This window comes from Oncorhynchus tshawytscha, linkage group LG12, assembly GCF_018296145.1.
Source record: "Oncorhynchus tshawytscha isolate Ot180627B linkage group LG12, Otsh_v2.0, whole genome shotgun sequence".
NCBI lineage: Eukaryota > Metazoa > Chordata > Actinopteri > Salmoniformes > Salmonidae > Oncorhynchus > Oncorhynchus tshawytscha.
The window spans coordinates 53,620,043-53,643,576 of NC_056440.1; the positions used below are offsets into that span (position 1 = coordinate 53,620,043).

At 42.4% G+C, this 23,534-nt stretch overlaps 1 protein-coding gene across 1 annotated transcript; it reads left to right on the forward strand.

Annotated features, from left to right (window-relative positions):
* The first annotated feature begins 1,666 nt into the window (after positions 1 to 1,666).
* Positions 1,667 to 21,469, forward strand: LOC112232299 (retinaldehyde-binding protein 1). Its single transcript, XM_024399251.2, has 8 exons — positions 1,667 to 1,786; positions 3,499 to 3,539; positions 5,829 to 5,957; positions 8,051 to 8,255; positions 12,536 to 12,714; positions 15,119 to 15,277; positions 16,527 to 16,637; positions 20,788 to 21,469. Exons 2-8 carry the CDS (start codon positions 3,531 to 3,533, stop codon positions 20,932 to 20,934), a joined length of 939 nt encoding a protein of 312 aa, XP_024255019.1. The 5' UTR covers positions 1,667 to 1,786; positions 3,499 to 3,530; the 3' UTR covers positions 20,935 to 21,469.
* The last annotated feature ends 2,065 nt before the right edge of the window (positions 21,470 to 23,534 follow it).

Here is a 23,534-nt window from a genome sequence, read left to right on the forward strand (position 1 = left end):
AAAGTTGGGATTGCTGCCTTGTAGAGGTGGACCTGGTCATGAAGGATGTTCAAGTCCAGGGTGGATTGGTGAGCCAGGTATACATTAGGTTTTGAGGCACAGTCTCGCAAAATGCTTGCATTCACCCGCTGTATGGTGGCAGGGTGGAGACAACCACTTGTGCTTTGGGGAAAGTGGAAGAAGCTTTTTCAAACACTTGAGTGCTGTTGCCAACCTTTCCTGCTGGGCCCTCAGGTCATTTGTGCCCGTGTGAATTATGATGTGGCTGGGGAACCTAGTCTGTTCTCTGACAACAGCTCCAGGGCATGCCTACTGTTTGAGCTCCAGAGTTTAGCCACTTTGTGTTTAGGAAAAAGTTTATCCTCTTGAATGCATTTGCCATTTAAATCAGTCTCTGGCTTTTGTGTGTCCTCAGTGGGTGGGGGGTTGTCAGGAGGTCTATCGGAGGAGCTGACTGGAGGGTTGTTAGCAGAGGGTGGGGTTGGTGGGTCCTGTGTTTTTTGTCCCATTGTGGTGTTGTGGTCCGGGTCTGGAGTGGGCTTTTCTGTCTGGGGTAGTGTCCTGCTCTCTGGCACACCTCAGCTTTCTGACCTCGTCCTTCAGTGCCATGTGTGCCTCTTTGGGTTCTCTCACTTCAATTTAGTCCGTAGAGCAGCCAGCTCTCTCAGATAGCTGTTCATCTCTACCTTCTGCCCTCAGGGTTTTGTTGGGGGGGTTGTGTTGGTTTGTTTTGTGGGCTTTTTTTGTCTGGATTGTGTGGACTAGCTCTCTGAGCTCCACCATGTCTCTCTCCAACTCTGTGAATGTATGCCTCTCAATGATGGAGGAGCAGTGCAGTTGTGGGACCTGAGTGTGTTCAGTGCTGGGGGGGGGGGTTACTATCCTCATCTGCAGGACAGTTTGAAGAGGTGTGATCAGACTCAGTCAGGATGGGGGAGTCATGACAGAGACCTTTTTCTGCTGGGCTCTCTCTTTGATCCTGTAAAAGCCCTGCTGGAACTGCATGAGGATGCCCTGCACCATTATCGTCCCAGACTTGTACACTTTGACAGAGGTTGTTTCAATTTCCTCAATGTCTAGTATTCTAAGTTACCACCCTGGGCCAATACCCTCTCTCTTGACATAGGGGTCGTGTGCTCTTATAGCACTGTGGCATGCCAGGGGATGGTCCGTGTGGAACATTAAGTTGCTTACGTTCTCCTTGCAGCAGTCAGCAAATAGTGTCTCTGGATTGTCCTTGAGAAACTTATTTTATTTACTTTTATTTATTTTTTTACTTTATTTTTTTTTTTTTTACTTTTTGGCTTCTGAAGTAGCTTCAGACTGAAAATTACTCACTCAATTTTATGTTGGATGGTATCTCTAGGTTCTGCATGTTTCTTCTGCAGGTTTTGGTTTGTTAAACGTTTTTCTTGATAGTTGTTGGTAGTAATAGTCTATTCTGGTAATTGTTTCCAAAACTAAGGTTTTAGGTATGGAAGTTTGATTTGGATTGAAGGTTTTAATGTTGAGGTTAGTATCCTGTATAAGTCCTTGTGAAAAAAATTCTAGTTGATCGACATTTATCCAACTCTAATTCTATTTTCTTTTGCAGAAGAACTCAGGAGTCTCTCGCTCTCTCTCGCTCTCTCGCTCTCATTATGTCACAGTAATGTAGTGTGACAGGTTAATCCAATCACTCCTCTCTCACTCCGGCATGCCTTATCCTCTACCACCCGGTCTCTCTCGCTCATTTACTTACTCACTCCATCCCTGCCTGTGCAGCAACCGGACCCCCATCCCCAAGGTAAGGCTTGTACTGTCTCTGTTCAGGAGAAAAGAGACAATAGACTTTATTTAGTGTGCTGCTGGTACCTGCATAGTTTATACAGTACAGTCAGAAAAAATGGTTCTTCAGCTGCCCCCACGGGATAATCCTTTTGGGTTCCATATAGAACCCTCTGTGGAAAGTGTTCTACATACAACCCGAAGGGTTCTACCTGGAACAGAAAAGATGTATCCTATGGGGTCAACCGAAGTACCCTTTAAAGTTCAGGATAAAACCTTTTTTTCTAGGAGTGTACAAATCGCTTGCTAAAACACATTCATAGAGGTTGCTTTGGTTTACTTCCTGGCTGTGTCTGTAAAGAACTTTAAAATGGTCTCTTTTGATTTGTTCACTCTTAGAAAAACCAAACAGGGTTATTCGGCTGTCCCCATTGGAGAACCCTTTGAATGACCCCTTTTAGTTGTAGGTAGAACCCGTTTGGGTTCCATGTGGAGCCCTTTCCACAGAGGGTTCTACATGGAACCGAAAGAGTTCTACCTGCAACCAAAAAGGGTTCTACTTGGAACCAAAAAGGGTTATCCTATGGGGACAGCCACAGAACCCTTTTGGAACCCTTTTTTCTAAAAGTGTTCTGATGAAACGTGTGTTGTGTTGACTTTGTGGTTATGATGATGATACAATCAAAACATTTGTGAAGAGCTTGTTTCACTGTTTCAAAAGACAGGCGTTTAGGTCTGATTCTGTTTGTAGTGATGCTGGAGTGATGCTAAAAGCTGCCATCAAGGCAAAGGGTGGCTACTTTGAAGAATCTCAAACATAAAATATATTTGGATTTAACTTTTTTGGTTACTACATGATGCCATATGTGTTATTTCCTAGTTGTGATGTCTTCACTATTATTCTACAATGTAGAAAATAGTACAAATAAAGAAAAACCCTTGAATGGGTAGGTGTGTCCAAACTTGTCTGGATACTGTATGTTAAAATAAAAAAGTGTGCACAATATTTGAGTTTTAAGAAAAGTCAAATGCAAATCTAGCTGTAATGCACACAGTGATGTGCTCTCTTCTTAAAATTCCACGTGTAGTTTTATATCTGGATTAAACAAAAAATATACTGAAAGAGAAACATTGGTTGATCAGAATAACTATCAGGGGTTGGCTATATGACAAAGTGCTGTGTTATGTCTTTGTTATGTGGATGATAGAGGAAGTAGCTTTACTTTACTAAATCTTTTCTTATAGTCAGGTGCTTCAGTGATGCATCATTTTCTGGTATTTTTCCAGAGAGCTTTGACCACCACGTTTGTAATGCAATGGGAAAAAAAATGTCAAAAATAAATGGTAATATGTCAATAATACAGTTTGTATTACATGTATTTTGTATGTATAAATACATGGCAGATTACAGAACTGATTGGAAAACATTTTTCACATGATTCAGAGTGGGGTTCCCAGTGCCCCCTCATTGTAGCCCTGTAGTTAAGAGAAGATGCATGAAATAGGATTATCTTACCCCAGGATCTTTCTTTCTTTCATCACTTAACTTTACTGTTGTTTTCATGCGAAAGGGGCCGAATGTATCAAGCTTCTCAGAGTAGGAGTGCTGATCTACGATTGTTGTATTGAACAACAAAAAAAATGATTAGATGGGTTTTCTGGGAGCACAGTAATTCAAGTGTTCTGGAGAGTAAGCCAATGTTTTCTCTGTTCCAACTCTTTTCTCTTCAGCGTCAGTGAAGCTGCTGCAAGACCCTGTGACAATGGCTGCTGTAAGTTGATTTAGTAACTATTCAAAAGGTTACAAGCCTGGATGCCAGTCTGTTTATACTTTAGCCAACTAGTGAACTATTCTAAAGGCTTTTATAGCTAGAGTGGCAGTCTACTTCTGGCTTAACCAGTGCAACGGTGTTGTATCGAGGTGTTTGGGTTGCCAACAAGAGTTGTTTCCCACTGGACAGCAGCTGCTTCCCACCGGGCACCTGTGCCAAATGCCTAGAGTGGTAGCTAAAGTGGCCAATTTTGAGAAATAACTTGTAATATTGGTAGTAAACATCTGGATGTTACCATGATATAGTCGTGGGCTCCCGAGAGGCGCAGTGGTCTAAGGCAATGCATCTCCGTGCTAGAGACCCTAGTTCGATTCCAGGCTGTATCACAATCGCCCGTCATTTGGGGGTCCCATAGGGCGGTGCACAATTGGCCCAGTGTCATTAGAGTTTGGCCGGGATAGGCAGTCACTGACTTGCCTAGTTAAATAAAGGTAATTGGGGAGAGTTTGCGCTGCAAGCTGGCCACACAACACGGGACGCAGTGTCCTTCACCTGGAGCCAATATCAGGCCAGGATAACGGCTAAAGCACGTTTATAGTATTCATTTTCACTGAAAATGTACAACTATGTCTACATTTTAGTAAAAAACAACAGCAAATGTATCTGATAAAAATGGAATGATTCTGAACACTTCCCCAAGTCCCAACTTCGGCAGACAAGTTTCAAATTCTCGCTGAAGTTTCAAGCCACAACCATAACGCCGCTATAGCCCCGCAGCTACACCCTCAGACCCCGAGACCATCCTTCCCATCTTGTGTCTGGCATTAGCACTCGGGGAATAGGGAAGCAGGTCCGTGAGGTGCAGCGTTCCCAGTCGAACCCCGGGGGGCCCAGATAACCGGATGTTTGTGCCTGATGCTGTGTGCTCCTCGGGTCCTGGAGTGGGCCCACTCCTCCAGGCTTGCCTGCCACCCGGGCTCCCATCGGACCCTGGCCTTTGTGTGACAACACTTTTGGTGGCCTACCATGGTCCCGGACGTCCCTACGTTTGTCACAGCCTGTCCGGTCTGTGCGCAGAACAAGACTCCTCGGCTAGCTCCGGCTGGTCTTCTTCCTCCGCCATCCTGACAGTAGTGGACTGGTTTTCCAAAGCCACCCACTTCATTCCTCTCCCCAAACCATCTGCCAAAGAGACGGCCCAGCTCATGGTGTAGAACATCTGCCGGACATGGTCTCCGACAGGGGGCCTCAGTTCTCGTCCCGGTTCTGGAAGGCCATCTGCACACTCATTGGGTCATCCCTTCCTTGCTCTACCATGGGTCTCTTGCCCTTTGAGCATTCCCTCTTCCAGGAGGAAGAGGTTGGCATAACTTCGGTCCAGATGCTTGTCCGCTGCTGTCGTCGTACCTGGAAGAGATCCCAGTAGAGAGCCCGGTAGACTCTAGGTATCGATGACAAGTGGACCGCCACCGGACCCCGGCTCCCCAGTATCGTCTCGGGCAGAAGGTATGGCTGTCCACCCGGGATTTGCCCCTTCACGTGGAGTAAAGCAAACTTTCCCCCGGGTTATTGGATCTTTGCCCATCTCCAAGGTCATTAGCCCCTCTGCTGTTCATCTTCTGTTGCCCCGTACCCTCCGTATACATCCCACTTTTCATGTGTCAAAAGTCAAACCCATGTCTCACAGCCCTTTGTCTCCTGACCTCTCTCTGCCCTTGACCTGTCGTTTTGCCTGCCCCCTGTTACTTCGACACTGTCTGCATCTGGGTCTTCCTTAAAACATGATACCTTCCTTGTAATCATGTGAGGCAGATTAAACACTCCATTCACTCACTGGTCTGGATTATTTGTGGTCTGTCCCTGGGATGTAGTGCAGGGGGATTTGTGTATGTGTTTGTGTCTTCGCTTGAATGTTTGTTTGTATCTGCTGATGTGAATTTCTCAAATGTTTTTGTCTGCACCTGCAGTTTGTCCGTAGACATTGTGATTCACCCTGTATTGACATGAATTGAAAAAGAACTGAGCCCAAGCACTCTCTTACAGGGTGAGGTTTCCCATTCCAATTACCTTTCCATGAATTAAGTAAAGGAATTAAGCATTTTTAAGTATTCAAATATGGCCACCAAAATACAACAGCAAAGATTCAACAATGTTACTTTCACCGATTTTTAAATCATGTTGGATCAATGATTACACAAGGAAGGGAGGTAATAAGGACGGAGGAAAGGAATGAAGGAAATCAAACAGGTTCTTCTATCAGTGAAACCCTGATTGTGTCCATCTGTCTAGACCGGAACGTTCCGTATGGTGTCGGAGGAGGAGCAGGCCATGAGGTCCAAGCTGGAGCATCTGACTGTGAAGGACCACGGGCCTGTGTTTGGACCCTGTCCCAAACTGCCTGTACACACAATACAGAAGGTACTAACTATAACACCTTAAATCCTTGTTGTTTATGACATTTTAAATCCTTATAAAATATGTATTATAAAAAATTATGTATTGCCAGTTTTTATTAGGTGCACCCATCTAATACCGGGTCGGACACCCCTTTGCCTCCAGAACAGTCTGAATTCTTTGGGGCATGGAGACGTTGCTCAATTGTTATCAAGGGATCTAACGTGTGCCAGGAAAACATTCCCCACACCATTACACCACCGGCACCACTCTGTACCATTGAAACTAAGCAGGATGGGGCCATAAACTCATGCTACAGACGCCAAATCCTGACTCTGCCATGATGCTACAGAAACCAGGATTTGTCGGACCAGGCGACGTTTTTCCACTCCTCAATTGTCCAGTGTTGGTGATCTCATGCCCACTAAAGCCGTTTCTTCTTGTTTTTAGCTGAAAGGAGTAGAAGCCGGTGTGGTTGCATGTTGCAATAGCCCATCTGTGACAAGGACCGATGAGTTGGGCGTTCCGAGATGTCATTGTACACACCACTACACCCTTATTTGCCTGTTTGTGGCCCGCCTCTTAGCTTGCAAGATTCTTGCCATTCTCCTTCGACCTCTCTCATCAATGAGCTGTTTTCACCCACAGGACTGCCGCTGACTGGATATTTTTTTGTTTGTCGCACCAGTCTCGTTAAACCCTAGACACTGTCATGCGTGAAAAGCCCAGGAGGCTGGCCATTTCTGAGATACTGGAACCAGCGTGCCTGGCACCGACAAATATACCACTCTCAAAGTCGCTGCCTGCTTTATATAGCAAGCCACGGCCACATGACTCAGTCTGTAGGAGTGAACCATTTTCACGAACGGCGTGGTGTACCTAATAAACTGGCCACTGAGTATGTAACCAATGTTAGCACTATCATTACCCGTGATTGTGGTTGGTGACAGGTTATGTCTCGCTAAGGCAGCAATATAGAATTGTTGAATGCCGAAACAATTACAGCTAAAAGTCTTATCTCTCTGTCAGTAAGGACACTGTCATCTTTTTTCTTGCCAATTGAGGTTGCTTTCACACTTTCAGTCTATTTCAGACATTTTTTGTGAACTCAGTGCAGTTCTCTTAATTCTTTGTGCAGTGTGAATTCTGCAAAGTAACATAGATCTCTCAAAAGAGCCCACGAAGCGAATAAAAAAGGTGGTCTGAGTTGGTTTGCTTGAATTCGGCAGTCTGGTTCCCTTTTTTCGGGCAATGTGAACACAAAGCTCTCCGGATTCGCTTGGCATTATTCCCGCACCACACACTAGGCTAAGACGACAATGTTTCTCCTTCCATAACCCATCACGTTGGTGCCACAAAAGAGAGAAGATGATGAGCAGGTTCACAAAAAAAGTGCTGTTTTTAAGTATTGGTTAGTGATTGTCAAGAATGCACAGAAATTACTGACACAATTTTCAGATTATTTGTTTGCAATATGTGATCTATAGGCTAAGAGCTTCATAAGCTGTTTATTCAATTGTGGGCTTTCAGTAGTGTGAGAAAATCACAACATAGGGTACAAAATCAATCTTAGCTCTTAAAGGAGCAGTAGCCTACATTGGGTGTACAATTTTCAATTACATTATTATTAAATCTGCAGTTACTCTTCTGCTGTTTATTCTGTTACCAATAATATTTACATGTTAATATTACCTTGTGATTATAATTATTATGTTTAATCTTTTAACTAAATGCAATCTATTAGCTTCCAAAATGAAAATAGGTATATATAGCTGTCCGATAACACGGAATCGCTTGTCCTGCACTTCGTAAAAACCCAGAGAGCATTAAGTGAATGTTGGAAAAAGATATTTCCTTACTTAACATAGCAACATGAATGTAAAGACGACTCAGACCACAAAATGGGTGAAGTGAGCTTTCAAGAGAGTCCTCATTCAATGGAGAGGGCAGTGTGAAAACAAAGAGAGTTGAGTTCTTTCGCTTTTTTTACCCCAGAGTTCACTTTAAAGAGGACTGAGATCGGTTCTTTTAAAGAGGACGATATGTGAAAACACCCTGAGTTACAGCAAGAGTCACGTCTATTCCTTCCAAATGAGATTCACTCGTGTCTCTTCCAGGCGAAGGATGAACTCAATGAGACGGAGGAAAGGCGAGTGTCATCTCTGAAGGAGCTTAGGGCCATGATGAAAGAAAAGGCGGGAGATGGGGATGACCTGGCTAAGACGGTGCAGGAGCGCTTCGGGGACAAACCCGACTCCCTGCTGCTCCGCTTCATCAGAGCCCGCAAGTTTGACGTTGCCAGAGCCCACGAGCTCCTGAAGGGTGAGTGGGAGAGGCTATAGTAAGAGTAGAGTTGCAAAAATATCAGTAACTTTCCCAAAATTCTCATGTTTTCCATTAATACTGGACGATATTCTGCTGATTTCTTCCTGATTCTGGAATCTTCCAATCAGGATTTCTGGAAAAACTGCGTAAGAGGTAGAGAGGTTGCGTACTCTGTGTACACTCTTAGAAAAAAGGGTTCCAAAAGGGTTATTCGGCTGTCCCCATAGGAAAACCTTTTTTGGTTCCACATAGAACCCTTTTGGGTTCCATGTAGAACCCTCTGTGGAAAGAGTCCTACCTGGAACAAAAATGGTTCTTCAAAGGGTTCTCCTATGGGAACAGCCGAAGAACCCTTTTAGGTTCTGGATAGCTCCTATATTTCTAAGGGATACATGTTTTCTGCATGATGCTCCTTTTCTCATTGGCCGGAAAGATCAGACTAGTTAAATCCATCCATCAGGAGTGAATTGGCCAATTGGGCTGGTCCATTTTCAGCCCAGTGGGCCTGTCTGACTTGATCATTATTTGGCAAATAATGGAGGCCTCAAGCACAAAAATTGTCTGATGTGGAGGCTTCAAAGGAAAAAAATGCCATCCATCCACCCACCCACATCTATCTGTGAATCTCTCCCTCCCACCATCCATCCACTCACTTACCAACCCCTCCATCCATTTATTCAAGGTGTGGTAAATTATCAGTCAATGAATCAAAGAATTGTAGAGAAGAATATTGGGAAGACATCATATGAAGTGTTGTCATCATCTTCATCCATCCTGTCTGAATGCCCCTGTTCAGATGAACATCTCTCTGTCCCACACCGCATACTGTACCTCTGGTCTCCCATGTTTTCTCTGCCATAAACGTTGTGCAAAATATTGAGTAATTTAGGGTCAAATATATATTTTTTGCACTGTTTTGAGTCTCTGAATCCTGTTCATCACTAGGACAGAGAGAAGGCTGTTAATTAATTGTAGACTTAGTTGTTTTCAAAGTCCCCCGGACAAAGGAGCTTTTTTATACACAAATAGGGCAGAAAGTCTGTTAAGCCGATACGCATCCAGTGTTTTGCTGGGAACAGAGACAGGCTGTGCTTTCATCCCTCTTCCTCTCTTTCACGCACACACACAGACTTGCACACACACACACACACCTGGCTATAAACATGCTACGGAGAGACATGCAAATAAACATGTCTCTTACAGTGGACTGACTGGGTTAAGGAAGTGATATAGTTCTAACTTTTGTTGCATTATACTATGATTATGTAACACACACATTCTTTCCTTGTGGGTTCAATGTGAAAGAGGAATGCACTTGTTTCTGGGGTTAATTGGTGGTCCAGTATAAAGGGATTGGCGAGGCACACACACACCGTGAGGTTAATTGGTTCTGCAGTATGAAGGGGCTAGGGCAGGAGAGAAGTGGAGAAACACTGGTGTTATTGTCTTTGCTCACCATGTGAAAGCACAGCGACAAATGTTTACAATTGCAAACTGTCCTAAATACTAGTGGTGGAGCGTACTCTGCTTTTAGTTGAGTCAAATGCATCAGCGAGGGTCGAACTCTGTATACAGAGTCCACAGCGTACTCGCCCTCCATGCACTTTACACATTTAGATGTAAAGGTGCCTGAAAGAACCTTTTGGGTTGCCACACCAGCGGAACCTTTCTAGTTCAAAAAGGTTCCTTGGGGAAGCCCTCTGAAAAAGGTCTTTGAGGAACCCCTGTGTAAAGGTTCAAACCGGAACATTTTTGTGATGGGAGGGGTTACATTTTGAACCTTTTTAATAATATATTATAGAGGTGGCAGCCGAGGCTTACCGTCAAATCAAAGGGCACTCCTTCGATATAAAGTTTGATATTTTTTGTTTTATATTTATTATTTTTTATGAAAATGAAAACGTGTCCGTTTGTAACTTTTCACAAGGTTGGAGTAATAACATGTTCAGTTACTTAAGACGTTGGCTTAGGTTGTGCCATTCGATTTCGAGAAAATTAACAACTAAGAAATCATGTTTGACTTTTTTCTCTGACTTCCCAAACCCCAAACCCCGCCCTGGTCTGTTTCGCAAGCGTTCCTATAAGTCGAGCGATGTTGTGCCTCTGGGTTTAGAAACTCTGTGATAATACAGTTCATGCGAAAATATTTGGATCTGGTAACAGGCCGACATTTGTAAAAAAAAAAAAATTAAAAATTAAACTATTTGTATAGAAATGCAAATATTGTGATTTTAGAACCACAAAGTACCAATTGCCTATGATTAAAGGGACTGCATGGGAATCTATTATTGGGCTCTCACCATCATGTCACATGCAAAATGATCAGCTTTCTTATTAGCCTATTTCGATCGCAATTTTTACATGGCAGAGAGTAACAATTCCAGACAGAATAAACTTCAGTTTGTTGGCAAACTCCAAGATCCTATGATAACAGCCTATATGGTTTGTGCGATTTTCCGAGACATTATAGTTTGACAGGTGCTGTTTGCAGTTAGAGCAAGAAAACAAGAACTGATTTGATAAATTGATTCTTAAAACCAAGTACTCCGCACATATTTTACATGAATGGACTACATCAAACGTTTTGGAAATGGCAAGTTTACTTTCGCATCCATGAATGCATCTCAAGTGCGCTGTTCAGCAACTCACGTCAGCAGGATGGGCTGCCTTTTCATTAGGAGGGAGGTCAATTTAAATATTACGTGGACACCTATACATTTGACAGCCAAGCACAATATATCAATGTAGCCTTTTATCATCTAGACATGATGTTGAAATATCTTCATGCCTAGAATAAAAACCTCCAGGCTTCCATCATAAGACTGAATTAAATGAAAGAAAAATGAATGCCTTTTCGAAACATCCTTACTTTCTTTGTTAAATCTTACAAGAAGCTGCTTTCAAAATCATGCAGACAATAGCAGATGACCAACATCAATTTAGGGATATTGACTAATTGTCCTGCTGATAGCCAATCAGGTGTCAAGTGTTCAGATTGATTATAATGAATCTTTCCTTGATGGAGTCTGGGGAGATTCGGTGTGCTGCTGACAAGTTCGAGGGGATGGGCCAGAACAAAACACAGAGTCTTGCTAAAGGCAATTCCTATTCAACATATGCTGTTTGAGTCTACTTTTCAAATAAATATTGTAGGCCTAGTTGTATTATTGACAATTAGATTCTAGAGCAAATTGAAAGAAAATTAATTATTAAAGTTAAACACTTTTCTTTCGGTTTCTTAGTTTGTTCTAGGCTATTGAATATGTGCAAGTTTTTATTTATTAATAAATATATTAGTAGGTTTACAGATAGGCTAGTACATTTTTCAAGTAAACCACCCAACCCTGTTTTATTCTGTCTACAGGGAAGGCAACGGAAAGAGCGCATGCAGCTCAGATTATGTTTTTTGACAAAGAAATACACTGAGTAAAGCAAACATAAGGCACACATACCTAATGTTGAGTAGCACCCCCTTTTGCCCTCAGAACAGCCTCAAGTTGTCTGGATGTCCTTTGGATGATGGACCACTCTTGACACACAGGAAACTGTTGAGCATGAAAAACCCAGCAGCATTGCAGTTGCATTTGACACAAAGTAGTGCACCTTGCAAAGCACTTAAATATTTTGTCTTGCCCATTCACCCTCTGAATGGCACACATACACAATCCTTGTCTTAATTGTCTCAAGGCTTAAAAATCCTTCTTTAACCTGTCTCCTCCCGTTCATCTACACTGATCGAAGTGGATTTAACAAGTGACATCAATAAGGGATGATAGCATTCACCTGGTCAGTCTATGACATGGAAAAAGCAGGTGTTCTTACTGTTTTGTATACACAGTGTAGTATAGAATCTTTTCAGACAGGTTTAAACAGCCAAGTAGGGGTGTCAGCCTTATGAACTGTACTGAATGAAGGGACTTCATTCAACTGAATTTGCGGGTGTTAGGAGTAGTTAAATCATTGACGCCATTTTGCTGGGGTTTTCAGTCAGGTTAATGTATTCACTAAGGTTAATGTATGAACTCTTTAGGATTGACCTCATTGGTCGTAGCCTGAGTGCCAGTCTGTTTGTATACAATGTAAGTCAACTTTGTGTTGCCTAAATTCCTCTGTCACTTCAAACTGGCTTCAAACTGGCTTCAAACTGACACCAATGGAGTAGGCAAGAGCCCAAACAGATCTGGGAACTGGCTACATTGGTGTTGTTCGGGCAATGTTAATATGTGCTCTTCATGAGGAACCTCATTGATTTCATATCTGTGGCTGTTTCTGCACAGGTTATGTGCGCTTTAGGAGGGACTACCCTGAGCTGTTTGAGAACCTAACCCCCGAGGCAGTCCGCAGCACCATTGAGGCAGGTTACCCTGTGGTCCTGCCCAGCAGGGACAAGTACGGCCGTGTAGTGCTCCTCTTCAACATCGAGAACTGGGACCTGGAGGAGGTCACCTTCGATGAGGTAGAGTATACAATCTACTGCTGCAAAATTTCAGAAGCTTTCATTTTTTTGTTTTTATTTTAGAAATCCCAATTGGAGGGAATCCTCCAACTAGGATTTCTAAAAATCCTGCGAACTTTAGGAAAGTTTGCTGAATTTTTGTAATCTTCAACCCAAAGAGCAGACTGGTTCTGTATGTTCTGTGTAGCCAATTTTGTCCTCAAGTCCTCAGCACCATCGAGGTGGGCTACCCAGGGACTATACAAACAGGCTGTCACTCAGACTACCACCAATGAGGCCAATCCTAAAGAGTTCATACTTTGGGCCTGAGAGAGGTATTAAAGAAGATCTGGACTACCAGGAAAGCTTACCTCTCAAACTGAAAGCCAAAAGCAATGAGCTACTTCATTTACCACACTGCAGTTTCTCTTAGGACAAACATCAAATCAAATTCTATTCGTCGCATACACATTTCTTAGCAGATGTTATTGCAGGTGTAGCGAAATGCTTGTGTTCCTAGCAATTCACAACAATACACACAAATCTAAAAGTAAAAGAATGGAATTAAGAAATATATAAATATTAGGAAGAGCAATGTTGGAGTGAGATTGACTAAAATACAGTAGAATAGAATACAGTATATACATATGAGATGAGTAAAGCAGTATGTAAAAATTATTAAAGTGATTCCATGTATATACGTATTTTTATTGAACCTTAATTTAACTAGGCAAGTCAGTTAAGAACAAATTATTATTTACAATTATGGCCTACCCCGGCCAAATCCGGACGACGCTGGGCCAATTGTGCACCGCCCTATGGGACTCCCAATCACAGCCGGATGTGATACAGCCTGGATTTGAACCAGGGACTACCTCTTGCACTGAGATGCAGTGCCTTAGACTGCTGCGCCACTCGGGAGCCCAAGGGAAGCATATAGGGAAGGAGCCTATAAGATGTAGGGTTTTGTAACTGAGTGGTAAACCAGCTAGTGATGGCTATTTAACTGTCTGATGGCCTTGCGATAGTAGCTCTCGGTCCCAGCTTTGACGCACCTGTACTGACATTGCCTTCTGGATTATAGCAGGGTGAACAGGCCGTGGCTTAGGTTGTTGATGTCCTTGATGATCTTTTTGGCCTTCCTGAGACATTGGGTGCTGTAGGTGTCCTGGAGGGCAGGCAGTGTGCCCCTGGTGATGCGTTCGGCAGACCGCACCACTCTGCGGTTGTGGGCGGTGCAGTTGCCATACCATGCGGCAATACAGACCGACATGATGCTCGCAATTGTGCATCTTTAAAAGTTTGAGGGTTTTAGGGGCCAAGCCAAATTTCTTCAGCCTCCTGAGGTTGAACAGGCGCTGTTGTGCTGCCTTCACCACACTGTCTGCGTGGTTGAACCATTTCAGATTGTCAGTGATGTGTACGCTGAGGAACTTGAAACTTTCCACCTTCTCCACTGCGGTCCCGTCAAATGTGGATAGGGGTGTTCTCCCTCTGCTGTTTCCTGAAGTCCACGATCAGCTCCTTCCTTCTGTTGACAATTGAGGGAGAGGCCCTCACCTCCTCCCTGTAGGCTGTATCGTCATTGGTGGTAATCTGGCCTGCTACTGTTGTGTCGTCTGTAGACTTGATGATTGAGTTGGAGGCGTGCGTGACCATGCAGTCATGGGTGAACAGGGAGTACAAGAGGGGGCTGAGCACGCACCCTTGTGGGTCCCTGTGTTGAGGATCAGCGAATTGGAGGTGTTGTTTCCTACCTCACCACCTGGGGGAGGCCCGTCACGAAGTTCAGGACCCAGTTGCACAGGGCGGGGTTCAGACCCAGGGCCCCGAGCTTAATGATGAGATTGCAGGGTACTATGGTGTTGAAGGCTGAGCTGTAGTCAATGAACAGCATTCTCACATAGGTGTTCCTCTTGTCCAGATGGGATAGGGCAGTGAGATGGCGATTGCATCGTCTGTGGATCTATTGGGGCGGTAAGAAAATTGAAGTGGGTCTAGAGTGTCAGGTAAGGTAGAGGCAATATGATCCTTAACTAGCCTCTGAAGTCCACTCTGAATGCCTCTTCTCCACCGGCGGTGTCTTGGAGTGTAGTCTCTGAGATAAGTTGAATTGCCCTGGGGGGTACTACCAAATAATCAAATTCGGGAAAGTCTTATTCCTGATCGTAATGCTGTTGAGTTACTGCCGCTCTGATATCCAAAAGTTCTTTCTGCCTGTATGTAATAGCACAAAGAACTTCCTGGGCTAATAATGTAAGAATTAAAACACACAAAAACAAAATACTGCAAAGTTGCTTAGGAGCTAGAAGCAGAGCTGCCATGTCTGTCGGCACCATATTAGAGACTCATGATACAATCAATCATTGTGAATTTCTCTCTCCTTTCTCCCTTTTCCTCCACTCTCTCTACCCCTCTGTAATAGACCCTGCGAGCATACTGTGTGATCCTGGAGAAGTTGTTGGAGAATGAGGAGACCCAGATCAATGGTTTTGTGCTGATTGAGAACTTTAAGGGTTTCACCATGCAGCATGCCTCTGGCATCAAACCCACTGAGCTCAAGAAGATGGTGGACATGATGCAGGTCAGAGCAGCAACACACACAAATCAACAGACAATATCAGACTTAGAGGCAGCCTCACACAGAAAATTGTTATACCTACAGATTGTTAGTTCTGGATGCAGTTCAGTAAGGCACAATGTAGAAAGACATTTCGCAACAAAAAACGAAAATGGGCATTTTTAATGGGACAGTTCATGTGGTAACACTTTACTTGGCGATAACCATGTCATAATATGTCATAACAGCAGACATAACGTCTCATAACCTTTTATAATATGGTAATATCACTGTCATTACACATATATTTAGACCTTTTGTGACATATGACACCCACATAAGAGTGTAAAAATCCACTAAATCTACCACGGTAGTTATTTTATGGCTCGTTATGACACTTGCATAACAGTGTCAAAACCCACAAAACCTACCACACAAGGCACAACTTTCCATTACACCATAGCCTATGTGTCAAAAGTATTTTTTGTTGTTGTTGATGACCATATTCAATTATTGTAATTGTGCACACATGGACGTCAGACATGAACCTACCCCAATGCTCTGTTGCTGTCATACAGTGTATTTTCTACTAGTTATTAAAAATGTGATGAAAAAAACATGACTGTAAAGAACTCATTACAACAACAAAGGATTTAAGAAACAAACGTTTAAACAAAAGGAAACTTCTTGGTAGGGAAAAAAACCTATTTGAATAAATGTGGGTTTTGACATTCTTATGTAGGTGTCATAACCATACATAAAAGAATGCAATATATATGTCACAACACGTGTAAATATATGGGTCATGACAGTGTTATCACCATATGACAGGTTATGACAAGTTACGTTAGCTATTATGACATGTTATGACACTGGGTGTCAAGTAAAGTGTTACCGGTCAAGTAGTGCCTATCTGTTTCAGTACATTAAAACAATTATAATAATGAATGCCTACTGAACAAGGCAAAGCCACTGGTCTGATTAGGGCCATCACTTGCATTCGTCCATTCTAACATTACCATCTAGGAACTACTCAGATCTCAGACCAGACAGTCCAAACAAAACAGAAAGATCAATGTGCAAGTATGTGATCAGCCTAGCTGTCCCACTTCCCACTAACAGAAAATGAAGACCACTCAGTATGCTCCCCGATACTATTTGTAATATGTGCTTTAGGATCCTTATTGGAATGTCTCTTTAGATGTGCTAAATGTGCATATTGCCTACGTGAGTCTGACCCAGCCTGTGTTGGTCTCTGTTGTGTGCACTGCAGGACTCTTTCCCGGCCCGTTTCAAGGCAATCCATGTGACCCACCAGCCCTGGTACTTCACCACCACTTACAACGTGGTCAAACCATTCATGAAGAGCAAGCTGCTGGAGAGGGTAAGGAGGAGGAAGAGGTGGAGGGTATAAATAGAGGTGCAAGGGGATGGTGGAAGAGGATGAGATGGAGGAAAAGGAGAATGGCAGAAGGAGGGAGAAGGGCAGCAACCCATGTGCCAGTCTGTTTTTATTTTTTATTTTAGCAAACACTCTTATCCAGAGCGACTTACAGGAGCAATTAGGGTTATGCTTTGCTAAAGAGCACATCAACATATTTTTCACCTTGTTGGCTCAAGGATTCGAACCAGCAAACTTTCAGTTACTGGCTCAATGCTATTAACCGCTAGGCTACCTGTTTCTCTTTCAGCCTCATCCATTTTCTTGTTTGGCAAGGTTTGTGCACTGTAGCTTAGATACCACAAGATGTCAGCATTAGGGAACATAATCAATGTATTTGGCGTAATAGTTTTTCTGTAGTTCCATACAGAATAATAATAATAATAAAAACAACAATGAAATAATAATAATAAAAAAACATTGCCAGCAACAACAAAAAAGAAATACTGCTACAACTATTAATACAACTAATAAAACAAAGTGTATATGTAATACAGCCATACATATTACATGGTGATGTTTCTAATAGTTAAAACCTGTTTTTTTTCTCAAAATTTGAAAAAGGGCTTCCTTAAATTCACTGTGTGATTTAATGCCCTGATTTCTATAGGTAAATGATTCCAGTCAGTTGGGCCTTTGTATCTGAAAGATCTTACTCCAATCTCATGATGTACCTGTGGAATTTGTAATTGCTGCTGTTGTCAAAAGAAGTAGTGTGAGTCATGTATACTTACATTTCCCTGTATATTGTAAGGAAAACCTAAGTTGATACATTTAAAAAGAAATTGGTACCAATCAGTGGCGGCCGCTAATTGGATGAATACCAGATGCGCGAGGTGGTTGGAGTTGTCAACAAAGCAGCATGGGAAAAAAGAATCCAAGTTTTCTAACTACCTGTAGTTTCTTTGAGAATATATATAAAGTGATTTGTGCATTTAAACAACAGCATAAATACAGCTATTTCACTTTTGTATGCAAAAAACTGAATGATCACTGCTGCACATGCTGCCACTGTTTTGAACAGATTAAACGGTATATTATTTAGAACGAGCTGCCAGCTGATGTGAACCCACGAGCTCACCAGGGAGAACGCAACAAGCATGCAAAAGTGAAAACCCATTATCTAAGTGGGGATAGCTAGCTAACATGTCACAAAGGATGATGCTCTAACCAGTTATTAACTTTAATTCTGAAATAACTTCATATTTCCAAGTTAGTCAGATATTAGTTTAGGAAGACTTGAAATTGGCATGGGAGCTACCTAGCTAGCAAGCTACCAGCTAGCTATAGCTGTTAAATATAGCTAGCCGCTTATCAAAGGTAGATAACTACTTAGACCAAAAAATCTTCACAATGTTTCTCAAAATGACTGTAGCTGGCTAATTTAATTTGATCATTATTTGTTATACACACGGTTTTATACTGTTTTAGTCCACATGTCTTCCCTTTCACCTACAATAGAACCTGATGAACAACATGGGGGGAAACAATAAAATTGTCCATGCTTTTTTGTCCTACCAGATCCGCGATGAGAAGGTTCTAGCTAGTGTATTCCTCTGTCCTTCAACTCTTGTTCGATTATAGTTGGGTGGTTTATTAGGTGCACATGCTCCCATGACTGTTATGATCATTTATTTACAATTAGCTTCTTGCTTTAGGGCCACCTGTACCTAATAGAGCAGATCTAGTCTCACTTGTAGAAGTAAGCCGCATGGCACAAGCAACTCATTGGGAGACTAGAGCAGACCCAGAAGTTCTGGCTGAATTGATACATATTTGAATGGAGGACGGTCCATTTACTTTGTGCTGTTAACATTTATGCTATGAAATCCTGCCATGTCATTGAGGCAATGTTTCACACGGCATCTGCATGCAGCTGCTGGCAGCAACTGAGGGGCAGAGTAACTGAACTGCTTGTTTTTAACAAAATATATTTGAAACAGGAAAATGTACACATTTACCGCACTTCTATGAGCATTTAAAACATAATCCATGAAAATGTGTATATATATATATATATATATATATATATATATATATATATATATATATATATATATATATATAAATGTATATATATATATATTTATTTATACTGTGTATAAATATATGTATATACATATACACACACACACTACCGGTCAAAAGTTTTAGAACACCTACTCAATTCAAGGGTTTTTCTTTATTTTTTTACTATTTTCTACATTTTAGAATAATAGTGACGACATCAAAACTATGAAACTACTATGAAATATTTAGATTTGTTTAACACCAAGAAAGTGTTAAACAATCTAAATATATTTTAGATTTGAGTTTCTTCAAAAAGCCACCCTTTGCCTTGATGACAGCTTTGCACACTATTGGTGTTTTCCAACAGTCTTGAAGGAGTTCCCACATATGCTGAGCACTTGTTGGCTGCTTTTCCTTCACTCTGCAGTCCGACTCATCCCAAAACATCTCAATTTGGTTGAGGTCGGGGGATTGTGAAGGCCAGGTCATCTGATGCAGCATTCCATCACTCTCCTTCATGGTCAAATAGCCCTTACACAGCCTGGAGGTGTGTTGGGTCACTGTCATGTTGAAAACCTAATTATAGTCCCATTAAGCCCAAACCAGATGGGATGGCGTATTGCTGCAGAGTGCTGTGGTAGCCATGCTGGTTAAGTGTGCCTTGAATTCTAAATAAATCACAGACAGTGTCACCAGCAAAGCACCCCTACACCATAACACCTCCTCATCCATGCTTTACAGTAGGAAATACACACGCGGAGATTACCCATTCACCCACACCGCGTCTCACAAAGGCACGGCGGTTGGAACCAGAAATATCCAATTTGGACTCCAGACCAAAGGACACATTTCCACCGCTCTAATGTCCATTGCTCGTGTTCCTTGGCCCATGCAAGTATCTTTTCTCATTGGTGTCCTTTATTAGTGGTTTCTTTGCAGCAAATTCGACCATGAAGGCCTGTTTCACACAGTTTCCTCTGAACAGTTGATGTTGACATGTCTGTTACTTGAACTCTGTGAAGCATTTATTTGGGCTGCAATTTCTGAGGTCAGGGCATTGTGATGGCCACTCCAATACCTTGACTTTGTTGTCTTTAAGCCATTTTGCCACAACTTTGGAAGTACTGTATGCTTGGGGTCATTGTCCATTTGGAAGACCCATTTGCAACCAATCTTTAACTTCCTGACTGATGTCTTGAGATGTTGCTTCAATATATCCACATAATTTTCCTACCTCATGATGCCATCTATTTAGTGAAGTGTACCAGTCCCTCCTGCAGCAAGGCACACCCACAACATGATTCTGCCACCCCCACAACATGATTCTGCGACCCAAGTGCATCCCGGTTGTGGTGGTGTTCTTTGGCTTGCAAGCCTCCCCCTTTTTCCTCCAAACATAACAATGGTCATTATGGCCAAAGAGACCCTTGATGAAAACCTGCTCCAGATTACTCAGGACCTCAGACTGGGGCCAAGGTTCACCTTCCAACAGCACAATGACCCTAAGCACACTGCCAAAGCAATGCAGGATTGGCATCAGGACAAGTCTCTGAATGTTCTTGAGTGGCCCAGCCAGAGCCTGGAATTGAACCCGATCGAACATCTCTGGAGAGCCCTGAAAATAGCTGGGCAGCTACGCTCCCCTTCCAACCTAAATTTCAGTCTGTACCAGAGCAAAGGATTTATTGAGGCAATTCTTATTAAATTCACTTAAGATTATACATTTATTTGACCAATACATTGAATTAACAGTGGTGATGATATTGTTTATGGAGTCTACTAAATGTAAACAATCATAAATTACTTTTTCTCTTGTAGTTATTTTAATAAATAAACCTTCAATATCGAAAGGGATAATCTCAGGTGAAATCTTCATAGAAAGTAATTAATCAAGGATATAGGTTGCTACTGCCCCACCTCAAGTGCACCTATCAATTCTAGATAATATGTAACCCTGGATTTTTTACTCAGTGTCTGAAATGTTGGTATTCAACCATGTCTCTGAAATGGTTAATTATGAACATATTGTGCACCTACCTTTTCCTCTCCTCTAATTTTGGTCTGTGGCTCCTCCTCTTGGCAGGTCTTTGTTCACGGTGATGAGTTGGATGGCTACCTGAATGATTTTGACGCTGACATCCTGCCTGCAGACTTCGACGGGAAAGCCCCCCTCACTGACTGCAAGGCCATCGCTACCAAACTGTTTGGGTCCGAGGACACAGCGCTCTAACACCTTACTGTCACATTATGAAGCAAGGCTGGATCAGTGAGGCAGATCAGAGAGGCAGAATAGGTGGGGTTGAAATTTCTACCATGTTGCCTACAAGGGTATTCAGTTCGATCAGCTCTTCAAGTGGGCATCAAGATGAGTGTGTTGGGTTTAGGGGGCTAGTGGTTGATTTGCGATTGGGCAATAGGAACAAAAGCGAGAAAGAATAGGAAGGTTGAATAGAGGACATGGACAGTAAAAGTACATAATATGAATTGTTTTTTACAGCACAGAAAAGTGTAGCTCCTCCATATACAGAAGTTAACTTTTGAATATGCACAGGGAACAAGACGGTCCCTATTGTATGTAAGAGCACAGAGAATGGCATTTGGTGATGAGATGACCCAACAGCTTATTACTGTAGTCTGAGGTGAATTTGGTGTTCTTTGCCTTAAAGGTTACTTTCACTGTGACTTTACTAGAGGAGCCTATTGCCTAGCCTGAGATTGCAAAAAAAAAACATATTAGATATATATAGAATTTAGTAATACAAGAATGATAAAATAATATATTTCAGTTAAGCTAGTTGGCTATTAAGAATATAATAGATGGTCTATGAACAAATCATATGAAAATATGTACATTCCTTAACATAGTGCCATTGCTTAACTCCCCTGTTCACATTACATTTTGTGTATACCGAAGTGTCTATACACTATGGGAACTCCGATGGTGTGCTTAGCTAGGATTGCAGAGAGAGTATCGTAGATGGTTGATGTCAAAAAGTGATTGATTTTCCTGTGTCAGGGTGTTTGACCTTTTAAGGACATCCTGTCCGGATGTTCTCATGTTGTTTAGTGTGTGCTTATGTAACTTGATACTGCAGCTGTCTCTTTGAAGTAAAGCATGTTTGAAATAAAAAGTAATGGGCTGGTGATTGATGTGTTGTGTAGTGACCTTGCTGAACTTAAGGAAATGTGTTTGAACATTTGAAACAGTTGGGTAATTTTTGCAGTGAACTGCTGTGTAGTGAGCTTGTGACCCCCTGTAGAATGAAAAAGTAATTTCAGGGTAGGTCTGCTGATTATAAGTAAGTGTTAGACTTCTCCTGTGAACACTACGAGCGACAAGAAACTTCAGAGATAAACCACAAACTATAGAAAACATGTCTCCTAGACTAATTCTAGGTGTAATGTGTCCTTCATGTCTGGGCCACAATGACAAAACCATTGATGCCATTCTTTGTGATGCACCTGATTGTTTTAAAGGTGGGATTGATATGAGTGAAGGCCATATGGGTTAAATTTTCCAACCAGATTATTAATTAAACAGTGAAGATTTTTATACACAGCTGCCTCAACACCCCTTTTCAGCCAATAACCGGGAGTTTGTCTCCTGAGATTCACGAGAGAAAGAGCAAATCTTACCTTAAGCAAATGTCAGATTAAACAGGCCCTGAGTAGAACATCCCTGTCTGGGTACGCATTGGAAGAGGAAGTCTGCGGGTGAGATGATTTGAAGCCATAAGAATCCTTTCAGTAGCGTATAGTCCACACTCCAAAATGACAATTTTAGATTGTTCTGAATTCAACTGCACAAATGCCACCAAATCTGAAAGTTCGTATGTATTTTCAAAAGCTTGCACAGAGGTCAACTATTTTGTGCCTGTCTTTAGCTTCAAGTGGCGAGATTTGTTTAAGGTGCCTGGTTTGATTAAACAAGTGCAACAGTTTTTTTCCATTATTGTGAACATATACGAAGATGGTCCCTTCTGTCCTCAAAACAAAACTTGGGCTTAGCGGAAGAAGGTTGATCTATCATTGAAAAGAAAATATATGAAACCTTGAAGGCCATGGAGAGTGTCACGTCTACTCCCGCTCCTCCCCTCTGGCGTTCGACGTCTCAGGGATACTAACCACTGGTTCTGGGATCCATCATTACGCACACCTGCAGATCATTGTGATACTCACCTGACCTCCATTACGTTCCTGATTCCCTCCCCTTTATCTCACTCCCTTGGGTTCCTTCCTCCGTCAGTATTGTTCCTGTGTTCATTCATTATTGCCACTGTTATGTTTTCTCGTTTCAGGGTTGTTGGTTTATTAAACATTTCACCTGCTTCTCGACTCACAGCGTCTCCGTTACATAATACCGACTCAAACGATGGTAGCAGCTGGAAAATTGAAAATCTGTCATATGGTTGACAAACAGGGTTTGTCTGTACTGTGGACAAGGAGGGTACAAGCTCCAGAGGTGTCCGGCATGTCCGAATCTGCGATCCACAAAAGCAGAGGGACGGTCAAGTGATCTTCCACCCCCTGGGGCAGGAGTGAGTATTCCATCTTCATCACTGTCTGCTAGGCTCTTTTTGGTGTCCATCACACTAGCCTCATGCACTGTGTCTATAGCTTTAGTGGATTCCGGTGTCGCGGGGAACTTTATTGACCAGATCCTTGCCTCCTTCCTTAACTTCATCTCATACCTGCTCTCCTCTCCTTTTTTCGGTTCCTACCTTGATAGTCGGCATTTAGGATCCAGAACCATCAACCACATCACTCAGCCACTCACCCTCACCGGGGAGTCCATTCAGCAGGAGAACACCCCCTTCTTCATTACCAGTG